This window comes from Pseudopodoces humilis, chromosome 5 (genome assembly GCF_049639895.1).
Source record: "Pseudopodoces humilis isolate 2021_Gansu_Grassland_sample_001 chromosome 5, ASM4963989v1, whole genome shotgun sequence".
Lineage (NCBI taxonomy): Eukaryota > Metazoa > Chordata > Aves > Passeriformes > Paridae > Pseudopodoces > Pseudopodoces humilis.
In genome coordinates, this window is record NC_142204.1 from 9,513,126 (window position 1) to 9,526,138 (window position 13,013).

A 13,013-nucleotide genomic window follows, 5' to 3' on the forward strand; every position below is an offset into this window, starting at 1 on the left:
ATCCCTGAGCAGCCTGTTCCATTGCTTGACAACACTTCTGCTGAATAAATTTTCCCTGTTATCCAATCTAAACCTCCCCTGGCACAGCTGGAGGCCATCTCCTCTTCTCCTATTACTTTGTACATCAGAGAGGAGCTTGACCCTCACCTGGTTGTACCCTCCTCTCAGTGAGTGGCAAAGACTGATAATGTCCCCCTGAGTCTCTTTTTCTCCAGGCTAAATGAACAAGCCTTCGTTCCCAGGGGAAAATTGCTGTGACATGTTCTGTGTAGTCTTTTTTTTTCCCATAACCTTGAAGTATCTTAATTCACTGTGTAGGTGGGCAGGCTTCTGTCCCCTGTTAAAATGAAGGCGCTAACAGCCCTGTCACTGTGCCTTTCACTCTGGGAGCTGACCAGCACTCTGCTTCCTGGCAAGGGAGACTTCCCACATGTCCCTTTTTATCATGGAATCCACACTGGAACGTGATGGAGAGCACTGATATTTTGGTGTTGCCCAGTTTTCACTGTCTTACAATGGGGTAGGACACCCAGCATGCAGAATTCTAAGGTGGTTTTTCTTCTTTAGGAAATTTTACAAATGCTCTAAATATATTTTAGTTTCCATTAAGCTGTACATTCATATTCTGGTCTTTCTTGAGCTAGGTGTCCTTTGGGATATGTGTATTCGGTAATTAAATTTTTCCAGTTAATGGCTTGATAGCTACTGTAAGTTTTTAAGATGCCAAATGCTTATCCTATAGCTGTGATTGGTACAGATCAGGAGAAAAGCCTGTATCACCTTGGTAAAAAAAAGAAAGTTTGTTCCGGTTTTAAAATTTGTACTTGGAGTTTTGGTGAAAGAGCCATGGGGAAAAGCGTATGTCAGCTGGTTAGATCTTGGTCATACAGAAATTTATCTGCTCTGCTCTTTATCACAGAGGTATTGCCAGTGTACATGCTTTCTAAATTACTACTTTTTAGTTTTGTTTTATTGGAGTTTTTTTTGTTTTGTTGTTTGTTTTTTGCTTTGTTTTTTTATCTCATGCTTACCCTGGGTAGACATTTTGGATCCTGCAGTTTCAGCCAAAGATATATTCTTCAAATGCTGTGGTCTATGTTCAATCAAGGAACAGCTAATAAGCTTGTTCTGGACTGAACACATTGGATGAAGCATTTAGGAAATAAGAATAAAAGTAAAACTGATAGGTTGTCATAAATAGGATTTACCCACCCCTGGGGTTTGCCAGAAATAACAATACAGCAGCCCCATCCTCAGGCAGCTCCACACACACCATTCTGGCAGAACAAATAGCAATATATTCTGTCAGTTGTTCCATTAAAATGTACAAAATTTGGTCTCAAACTTACAGGCCAGGTTTTACAGAAGTCACTTGATTGCACCTGGCAGAATCTGTTCTCTGTTACAAATTTAGACAATTTTAGATTATCAAGTAATGGATCAGGACTTGATTAATTTGAATTCTCACTAACCAGAGGTGGATGTGAATGAGGAATTCTTCCTAATTCACCATTTGGTCTTGACACCACTTTTGCCTTTTGGATATGAAGAATACCAGGATTTCTGATGGAATTACAATGTTCTTTCTCCCCCTAACTGTTGGAATGGGGAAGAAGGCCTTTTTTGTGCCAGCTTACATTTTTTTGCCTTAACTTCTTGGGAATGGCTTGGCTCTTGATCTTCCTGTGTATAAAAACATGCTTTTGGTGTGTCTGTTAGGTAAGCACATTTCACAAAGTTCTCCTGACCTGTTTTAAGCTGCTGGCCAGGCTTTCGTGACTGTTTTTGGCACAGGAAAGCTTGTGAGCATCTCAAGTATGCACATCAATCTGAATAAATTCATCATGAAGCCTTACCAGCCATGCAGGAAAAACTCTTGAGCAACTTCATCTGAAATGCAGTGTTGACCCTGCTTTGAGCAGGAGCTTGGGTTGGATGACCTGCTGGTCTGAATTTTGGTAGAAGTTATTGTTCCATTTGGTGGATTAAACTTGGTGATAAAACCTACTCAAAATTAAGTGGCTTGTATATTCATTGACCATGGCAAGTTTCCTTCTTTTCACGGGATGTGACTGGAGAGCTTCTCAAGGCTTTTAGGACATGACTGAGAACTGTAATATTTTGGAAATTACCTGGGCTGGATGACCTACTGTGTCTGTGTTTCCAACCATAATTTTTATGACTCTGTAATTTTGAGGTTGACTTCTTGTTGCCCAATTTTACAGTTACTTAATTCCTGTATCGGGAGTATTTCAAGAGACCACATTTAGTCATGGTAAGACTGTGTGGGTTTTTTTGTCTTTTTCTGTTATTTTTCAAATCCTGAAGATTGTCAGCACTTAACGTATTCTTTCCTACTCTGGTGCCACAAATAATGTTGCTACCCTATGAGGAAAGAAAAGTCTGATTCCCCATTTTGGAATAGAGGGTTAATTGAAAGAACTTGCTCCCAAGCTCATTGCAGTTCTAAGGAGAGGTGTTATGCTACTGCTGTTACTTACTTGTACCAGAAATGCATTTCCATCATGAGAATAAGGGATAGGATTGAGAAATTATGTACTTGTTCATATTTTCAGCATTATCAGTTAAATTTATAATGAATTGTTGATACATTGTTAGAGCTAAAAGCACGTGTACTTTGAGGATTGTGAATGTCTCCTATTTCTTTTTCTAAACAGTTCCTATAACATCGGTGTAGCCCTTTTCCCTGTAGAAGGCTCCCTTTTTATGCAAGAAGAGATCATATTTTGGGAAAGATGTATCCTAATGAAAACTCTTGCACCAACACTCTTTGAAGAGAATCTCATCCTTTTGAGTTTTTGAGGTGTCTTATATTAGCATCCCTAAGGATTTATTCCACGCTTTCTATCCTAATCTGCTGCCTGTATATTTGTGAAACACACTGAGTTTGCCAGTTTCTGGAATTTTTAGATTTTTTTTTTTTTTGTCCACAGCAAACAAGGCATGGAAACAAATCAGGATTTAATTTTGAAACCGAGGTGCATGTATTTGTATGAAAATACGTTATACACCCCCAAAGAGCAAACAGACCTAGAATTCTCTGAGCAAACAGACCTAGAATTCTCTCACCTGGGGGAGAATCACGTAGCCTGGTGTGATAGATTGGATTTAAGAAAAAAAAGTAGGAAACACTTACAGAAGTTCAGGCTGCTGGAGGCTGATGGGAGTTTTTTTCTCCTGGCCAATAACTGGCCATTTCTTAGAATTGACAGTAGTTTTGACCATTGAAAAGTGAGATCAACCTGTGAACACCACCCTTTAACACCTGAGCCCAGGAATTTCTGTCTCTCTTAGTTTCCGGCTTTGAAAGGTAACAAAATTCCAGCTAGCTCCTGTTTCCCCCCTCCCCAGCCATGTGGTCCAGCAGGGGCTGGGCTCGGCCTGACACAGTTCCTGGGCAGGGGGATGGAGCCTGTGGGTCTTTCCTTCCTCCCAGGCTGGGGCTGTGCTCTGCCATGGACCCCAGCCGTGGGGTGGAGCAGGCCATGGCTGCTCGCCTCCACTGCTCGCACAGATGGCCGCAGGCTGGAAAAAACAGCGTCTGCTGCTTTTCCAGTGCTGCTGAGCTGAATCTGACACCATGTATACCTGCTGCAGCTTGAGCCAGATTTTAACTGTTTCACTACCCAGATGAGACCTGCAGATTTAATATTTTTTCCAGAGAAAATAACGCAAAAGTGATCAACATGTAGACAGACAACATGAACTATCAGAGTTAGTGAAAAAAAGAATTAAGCTTCAGATGGGAAGAGAAAAAGGAGATGCTTTAATAAGCTGAAATATTATTTTGTTAAAGCTATGGAGATGGACAGTAATGTTCTGAAAAAACTCCTTTAATTCATAAAAGAGTATTTTGGGGGAAATGAAGTATTTCAAAGTGTAGATCTGAGCAAAAGTATCCATTGATAGAGCTGAGTAAATGGTGAAGTAGTTGTGATCCTATGAGATGCTGGACAGAAAAAGAGAAGTGAGAATTGCTGAAGACTTGTGGCCCCCAAGAGAAAAAGTGAAAATTTTGTTCCCATAAATGATCACAGAGACAGATGAAGAGAACCTTTGCCTTTAAATAACGTATCTTTAAAATTACACCCTTGAGTTCATGGCCCATGAACACACCTCAGTGTGGTGTGAAACGGGAGAAGACTGATGGCAGAGTTTTCTGGGCAGCTGGCATCAGAGGAATAGAAAGCCATGAGAAAATAGTTTTCTTGTGAAGAACTCTCCATAAAATGACAAAAGAGAACTTCTTTTTCTCAACAAAGACTGATGAAAAAGCTACTATATAGTTGGGACTGCTTTAACCATCAGGTTTTGTCTCTCTGTTGTCAATTAGACGAGGGAATGGTTGGGTGGCGGGGAAAAAGGGTTTCTGGAGTTTTTATTCTCGTTTCTTGTTCTTGTAGTTTTGTTAATAAACTTTTTTTTATTCCTTTTAAATTTTAAGCCTGTTTTGCCCTTCTCCTAATCCATATCTCACAGCAAGAAATAGTAAGTTTTTAGTGTTGTTTTTTTTTTTTAGCTAGTGCTTTAAAACCACTACACCTGGAATTCCTGTGGGGTTTGTGAAAAACTGGAAATTGGAGGATTAACAGCTAGGTGTGAAAACACCATTGGTACTACAGAGACTTGCTTGGAGTTTGTTAATCTTTTATTCCATTGGAGTGATATGTGGAAAAATTCATAAATCATGCTCTTACAGCCACAAAATGTCTGTGTTTAAAATTTGTGGGTAAAGGTAATCTTAGGTCAGAATAATCCTGGGATTGTTACCAGACTTTAAAAACTGTATATGAAATGCAATAAAAAAGATGATGGATTCAATAACATTGCTCTTCAGTTTTTCTTCTGCCCTACATTCTTTTTCTCTATCAAAAGTTCTGTTTTTATTTATGCATAGTTTCTTATAAATGTTCTTGAAGGAGAAGTGGAAATCCTTACATGTTTTCTTTACAGGGCCTTCTGTCTTTACTGCCTCAGGTCAGTGTTGTATTTGAAGGGAAATCAAAGTAGTTAATCACTTCTTAGAACATGATTTTTTATATTTTTATTTGGTTTTTATTTTTTTTAGAGCCTCTCCTTTTTAGCATGCCGTTCCAAAATTGCTTTAATTCCTGTTGAACTCCTCTGAACTTGTTCCAGTTTGTGTTTTTAAAATACAGTGCTGAATATACTTTCCTTGGTTGAGACATAACCAGTTCTGAGATGATGGGAATAATGTCTCATGCACTGTGGAGAAAATCCTTTGAAGGAGCTTTGTGTAGAGCCTGTAGGACTTGTTGATGTGATACAGAGCGTGAAGATAAAATATATGTTTGCCTTTCTAAAGGCTCACTTTCTCCAACTGACTGCGTTGCCTGCTACCTGAGCACTGTGTTCTGCAGTGATTGTGTCAATCACCAGTCTAGTTTGGGTGATTTTCCCAGAATGTGGCATGAATACAGTGACATTCTCCATTTGTGCTGTATCTATCTGCAGTCTTGTGCTGTCCACACAATCTCCATCCATCATTTGCGCACAGATGTGCTGTATTCTTGAGCTATGTATTAAAGCTCTGAATGTTGATAGAGTGCGTGAATGCTTGACCTATTAACCTTAACACTGATGGAAAAAATATCCAACTGTCTTCTTTTTCTCTTGGAAAATGAACCAGCAGAAAACCCAGCTGACACAACACCAACAAAACGCCTCGTAGTCCCTAAAAAGATACTTAGTTCTTATACCACATGAGACTGTTGAACAATACTTCAATTTAAACAACTATTTCTACTTACACTGTGATAGTGATGATTTATCATTGAATCACAGAATGCTGTGGGTTGGAAGGGACTTGAAGATCACCCAGTCCAAGGGAAGGGACAACCTCCCACCAGACCAGGTTGCTCCAAGCCCCATCCAGCCTGGCCTTGGACACTTTCAGGGACAGGGCAGCCACAGCTGCTTTGGGCAACCTGTGCCAGGGCCTCACTACCCTCACAGGGAAGAACTTCTTCCTAACATCCAGTCTCAACCTACTCTCTTGTGAACAGTCCCTTTCCATCTTTTCTGCATTAATGAAAGTTTATCCAGCCTATAAACAGTTTTAACTGAAGTCAATTAGCTTTATCAACAATTTAACATCCTATGAAGACCATAAAGGTTTTTTGGATCATCCTTAATTTACATCTCACGATTATAGGTATATATATTTTGTTAATAACCAATACCTTTCTTTCAACAGATTTGTATATCCTGAGTAATTTTCATTAGCCAAGTAACTTAGCCAGCCTTTTTTAAAAAGGAACTGCAGTTTAACTATAAATATATCCAAATGCCACAGAATTCAGGGCTACAAGTCAAAAGTGCTGATCAGTTTGTAAAATCCTAATCAGCCCCTCCATGAAACCTAGGGACGGACCTCTGTGGTAGCAGAAAAATTTCCAGAAATTTGCCACAGGCTTGTCCCAAGCTGCAGCTTGTTCTGATGTTGCCAAGACAGCTAAGAAGAGATGGGAAAAGCAGGAAGTCTTTGTTGGATTTAATCACAGTGCTGATTTGGAAAAGCAGCTTAACAATGGAAAATATTTTTTATGCTTTAAATCATAAACACAAAACTATATAAGGTCCATGGTAGGTCATGACTGAATTAAGATAGGTTATTTTCCTTATTAGGAAAGATAACCAATTATTTTGGAATCTGGTGGTGAGAAATCCTATTTCCTAGACATATTTACGTATTTCTTTATTTTTTATACATACATATATATCCAAACTAGATTATCTGATGGTTGTAGTACCATTTGTTGAGGAACTGGGGACCTGTTTGCTAGACCTGAAATCTTTAGATATAACTTTTAGGTAACATCTTCCCATCTTCCTCTATGAGAAAGCTTTTCCTGCATTTTTGCTTTCAAAAGATATTGGACTATATTGATGGGCAGTGCTTATGTTTTCCCCTGAAGTCATTCAAATTTAGTTGTAAAATACTCAATTTTTTGTATTTAACTCTATCAATAAAAAAGTACTTCTTAAGTGAGATCTTGCAGTCCTTGGCCTTGCATCCTCTGTGTGAAAAAGTTCTTATTTAGGCCCCTTGATCTGTTTTAGGACTTACAAATGATGGAGACATCAGGTAGGCTGTGGACATGAGACTGGAAGGAAGGACTGAATGTTCATTTCTGAGTGAGCGGGAGATAAGGTTATGAAAATATTTTAAAATCCAGATTTCTTTTGTATTCTAGACCCTGCTAAAAGATGGATGATGATGACTTTGGAGGATTTGAGGTATGCTGTTTGGGTAACTTTGCTTTGAAATTTAACTATTTTCAACTATTTTATGGAGATTCATAGCATTTTGTAAAATATGTAACAATTTCTTCTTGTTTCCAGGCAGCAGAGAGTTACGAGTTTGGAAATGGTGAAAAGCAGACCACATCACCTGCTATTGCTTGGGCAGCATTTCCAACAGGTATTGACATACTCACTGTAAAAAATCTCAATATTCTATTCCTGTCTTTATATACTCACTGTAAAAATTCATGCTTAGAAGGGTACATACAATAAAACAATATACAATGAAATAATAAAGTAAGCCAGCAGTCATAACTTGAGCATAAGAATGTTCTTGAGCAATTATTTTGGAAAGCTGCACTTCTCGAAGCTAAACTTTATTGAGGAATGAAAGAGAAATTCAGTTTATACAGTAGAAAAGGAATGGGACTTCTTCACTCGAAGGATATTCTTTACTTTTGAGTGTGGAAGATCTGTTGCAAATTGTTGGAAAACAAAAAAATTAAAGTTTAAAATAGGATTGTGATGAAGTCTTACTTGCTTTGGGGAAGAGGGGAGTGGGATGAGAATGATCATTTTTACTTACGCCATTTATATAGTTGAAAAATACATTACAAAATCTTTATCTCAAGCAGAAACATTAGGGAACTAATTTATTAATTTATACAAGTGCCTGGTGCCTGTCTGGATTTTAGGAAGTTGATAAAAGTTTATTGTTAAATGTATATTATCAGTAGATTTAAAAGATTTTGGAGGTGTTACTGATTTTGTTATGGTCTAGATTTCACTCTTTTCACAAAATGAAACATCACTTTTGCAGCATCAGGGGAAAAAAATAACCAACAACCCACATTGTATTGTGCAGAATAAATTATGCAAAATAAGGCAGGGACTTTTCTCAACATGAGCTCTTTATAAATCATGTTCTTAAAATATTTTTATTAATTTATTTCTGGCTTTCATCTATTACAAAGTAATTAGTTTTATTTGTCATTGAAACAGAGGAAAACAAATACTAAGGAAAGGCTATTTCTCCAAGTAATTTCATTATTCTTCTTGTCATTTTGACTGATACTTAAAATTACTCCTTAAGTTCAGTAGATGTCTTAATGTGTTTAATAAATTAAATCAAATATAGCTGTGCAGTTTCTGTCAGTGGACTCAATTAAAATCCTGTGAAGTGTGTAGAATTGAAATTATTCGTACATAATACAGAAGTTTTTTGTATGATTTTAAGTGACACAGAAATCCTAGGCCAAGGTATATTATACCAAGGTATTTTAAGCATTTCAAAATTAAAAGAAAACTCCTCTCTTCTGGTTATTTTGTTACTGTAAAATCTCTCTGTGACTTTTTCATGCACATCTGGCTGTGCATAAATTAGTTCATTGCAATAGGCAAGGTTTTAATAGGATTGGTCAAGCGTTTCTTCGGCACTGACTTGCAGATTGATGTTTTACATAATAGAAATAACTGAATTGTCTGCCCAATGTTATCTTATATATAGAGATGTTCTTGTCTTACCTTAGAAATTTCTTAGTAAGGCTTGCTGAAAAATTCATATGTATTATGATGCTATTGAGTTTATTTTGATAAATTTAGGGGGTGATACCATTGCATACACCCAAGATCTGATGAACTTTCCAGAGTTACTCATCTTGTGAACTTCCTACACATCTGATATTTGGAGGTTATGAAACAAAACACTGAAACCTGTGGCCATATTTTTTTACTGTGCAGGCAGAATTCAGAAATTATTTCTAAGGCCTCAGTGATTTCAGTGCAATTTTGCCCTTGAAACTGGTCTTCAGCTTCTTACTGTCGTTTTGATAGTATGGACCATGTGGCTGTAGATTTAGAATGCTAGGATAGTAGATGTAATTACTTTTCTTCTAGAATAGTTTGGCTTTGGAAGAATAAAATATGGGCAAGAGCTTTGTGCTGTGAGTTATCAGAAATCATCCTGAGAGTGCATCAGGGTGATTTTTCCCACTGTGGACACAAAACCAGTTTTAAACTCAAACTTTCTACCTGAACTTTACTTTAAACTGAAAATGTTCAGGGATAGAGTTTTCAGTGTATACAGTATAATTGAAAGTGTCCTTGAATTGTAATATCAAGACAATTGCAATATCACAAGGGGAGGTGAGGAAAGAAATTTAGTTTTGTTTCTTGGGTTTTTTATTTTTAACAGCTGAAACCTACATGTAGGGGAACTGTGCTACAAGTAGTTTGCAACAATCTACAGAAGTATGTCAAATAATTATCATATGGTCTTTTGCTCAGAGCCCTGCTCACATATTAATTTGTATATATAATTAACAACATAAATGACATCTTAATTGCTGGATATAAGTAACATCCACATAGTAAATACTACCCATGTGATACATCTGATATTTGATGTCTTCATTCTGAAATTCAGTACAAAGGAGAAGACTCAATGGAATGTTGATTTAACAGTTCACATTCATCCACCTGGTTTTGGTTTCAGAATTTCTGATCCCCCAAGGAATTTTAATAATTGTTTGAGCTTCATTACCAGCATAAAGACACAGAATTTTCCTTGCATTAGCAAGATTGCAGTCTGTCCCTGATCTCTGCCTCTGTTAACAAACTGCATGGTTCTGGCATACAAATGTATGACAGAATATTCTTAATATTGGGAATCCAGGGCTTCAGAAATTATTAGATACTTTTTAAGTACAATTCTGGAAATACCTTATATCTGCATCTTATTTCAACCTTCTCCAGCATATGACTTTTTGATATACCTATAATTGAGTGCATGCTTCTTTTCCCTATAGTGCTGCAGCTCTGATCAATGAACAATAAGTTTATTTGGAAATTCAAGGCTATCGGATTTAGCCTGTTGGAGTCAGGTCAGGTAATTCCAACAGAAGCAGGTTTTTGTTTCAGGGGGTGTGAAATTGTTCCGTTAGGGTAACTAAGGCATGCTAAGCAGGAATTATTAAAGGGTTCTCTTTATAAGTGAATTCTGAGCTGAACTAAAATGCAATTACACCAGTATGTATGCAAGAGGAATGAATTAAGAGAGCTTGAATTACAGACAAAGCACATGTAATTCTAGGAATGTCTAATTTATGAATCTTTAACATTGCTGAAAAGTAAAAAGAAGGCTTTGTAAAAAAGATGTTTGAATGATACCTTGGACAGTTGCTACCTTTTCTTGTCATCTGCAAGGTCATGTGTTTAGTTGAAAATTTTAAACCACAATGTTCAGAAGTGCTCACCAGTTGTTGCTCATTTCCTAGGTTTCATTTTGATAACTTAAGGAGTGGGGATTTTGTTTCTGGTTTGGTTTTTTTTTTCCTCTTTAAGATGCTAAGCATTCATTAATATAATTAGAACTACTGAAAGCTCCACCTGATTGCAGAAGATTCCATGTAAAACTGCTGAAAAATGGAGTTTTCTGTCTAGGATTGGACACCCCAAAATACGTGAATACCTAAAGCTCTAATCTCAGCAAGTCTACATTCCTCATATGTGCCCAGTGTAGTAGGTCAGTTAGTGCTGGCTAAACGCCATTGCACCTACTAGAATATATTTACTCATTTTTGTGCTGTGAGATACGAATAAGGAGAAGGAGGTTAAAACAGGCACAAACTTTAAAAGGGTACAAAGAAAACTTTATTAACAGAATTAAAGAAAAATAATAAGAAAAATTAGAATAAAACCTTCAGAACACTTCTCCTCCCCCCCCACCCTCTTTTCTTTCCCACTGACAAAGTTAAGAGACAAAACCTGGGACTTTGTCAGTTTACCACCTCTAGAATAGTCTTTCTTCAGTCCATTTAGGGAGGAGTCTCTCTTGCCATGCCATGGAGACTTCTCCACAGAAACAGTTCTCTCGTGGTTTTTAATTTCTATGAATTAGCAGCTGCCTGGAAATCTGCAATCATGAAGTTCCTCCCATCTTTGACAGCCTTCCCACAGCTGCATTCCTGGACCATGTCAACTTATTGTGGTGCTGTTTTTAAGGATGAGCTGTTCCAGCACAAAACCAAAAGTTCTTTTAATGTATCTCTGAGAACAGGTTTTCTTCTTATATTCCTGGGGCAAGTTTTCTCATCTCTCTCATTTCTCTCTGTTCAAATTTATCATTGGATCAAAATTACTTCAACATCTGCTTATTTCAGCACTGGTGCCTCTGTTCATGGCTGTGGTTAGAACGCTACATTCCCCCAATGCATTTCATGAGTTACAGGGAAAAAAGAGTCTTATGTATCAATTATATCTTCTCCAAAGCCTTACAAAAAGAATTTCAGCCTAAGACTAAGGCATCTCCTCAATCCCCTCCCATCTAGAAGTTGACTCCTTCTTTACTGACTTCAGAGTCCCATGTTTTCTCTATATGTCTTCCCCCTTTCCTTCTTCTGATTTGGAGGAGAACTGGTATCCGTAGGTTTATTTCTTCTTAAGCTTTATCAGTTGAAACAGTTTTTTATGGAGTTCTGCAGTGCTGAAGGGTTGATCTGATCCAGGCTCTGCATCGGGGAGATCGCTCCCCGTGCCTGTCACTGTTGCTCATGTGGTCTCTGCCGACACTGTGCAAGCTCTGCCGGCCGCCGGCACTACCCCATCCCTTTCCTTCATGCAGAGCACTGGGAAAAAGAGGAAAAACACCCCAAAACCCATGCCGCTGCTTTTGTCCTTCAGTCCGCAGCATAGCCAGCTAAAAGCAGCTAAGCAAACAAAGCCCATTAACAGTCATGCCAAGATACCTGTAGCCACGCAGCGCTGCTTCAGCTGCTCCAATCCCAGCCGTGGGGCCCCAGCCACGTGGCCGCTCCTGGCCCCGGGATGGTGGTGGCCTCACGGCTGCTCCTGGCCTCGGTGTATGCAAAGTTCATTTTGCGAGCCATGCTGAAATAGCCTCAGTCATGCTGCGCTGCCTGGGCCGTGCACCCCAGCCGCGCCAACCTCAGCCGAGCAGTCCCAGCTGTGCAGTCACCCACTGCCCTGGGGCAGTCCTTGCGGCACGGCCCAGCGGTGGCAGAAATCCCAGCCAGGCAGCGTGCCAACCTGGCCATGCCCAGCTGGCCCAAGCCAACCTGTTCAAGGGCCGGAAGCCAAGAGAGTTTTCCCGGTCTCTGTTAATCTTTAAACGTGCTTTTCCTTGGCGGCGTAGCTAGCTCTTTTGAGTGGTTTAACTGGGTGTCAGTCTTCCAAACTAGGCAGCTGATTGGCTCTTCAAAATGAGCCTATTGATTGGCTCCTCCCAGTGTAACCACCCTGCAGCCGGGGAGCTTGCACCTAACTTAAAACCAGACTTTCTTAAACCACAACACCCAGTCTCTGTGGCTGTTTTTTGAGATAAAGTATTTATATGTGACCTATGCCTGTGCTATGGTAATAGCACCAAAGGCTGAACATTTTCATCACAAGGACCATGCTCAGTTTTTCCATGTGAGTTGACAGTTTTAGTAAGAGAACCACTTGCCTGCTCAGTCAGAAATTGCCTGATACATTATTTTAGTTGTTTTTCCTTCAGATGGAAATTGATTTAAAACTGAGACTCAGGGCATTAAGTGATAGTATAAAGCTGAGACTTTAATTTTTGTTTAGATACAAAAAGATCATCTTCTCTGTACTTCAATGCCACTTGAACTAGCAGAGTAGGTAATTTTTATAGGAAGCTGCCTTTGAAAGCAGACACTTGGAATGGGAGGGGAGTTTTATCTTAAGATACATAAAAGAAAGCC

At 38.7% G+C, this 13,013-nt stretch overlaps 1 protein-coding gene across 5 annotated transcripts in view; it reads left to right on the forward strand.

Moving 5' to 3' along the window:
- The window catches only part of CCDC91 (coiled-coil domain containing 91), a 133,885-nt gene that overhangs the window by 24,445 nt on the left and 96,427 nt on the right, over window positions 1-13,013 (forward strand). For all 5 annotated transcript variants that reach the window (XM_005533123.3, XM_014261666.2, XM_014261667.2 and 2 more), the window contains exons 2-3: window positions 7,239-7,281; window positions 7,387-7,465. In XM_005533123.3, coding sequence (XP_005533180.2) covers window positions 7,252-7,281; window positions 7,387-7,465 — 109 coding nt within the window. In that variant the 5' untranslated portion in view covers window positions 7,239-7,251. The remainder of the gene's footprint in view (window positions 1-7,238; window positions 7,282-7,386; window positions 7,466-13,013) is intronic.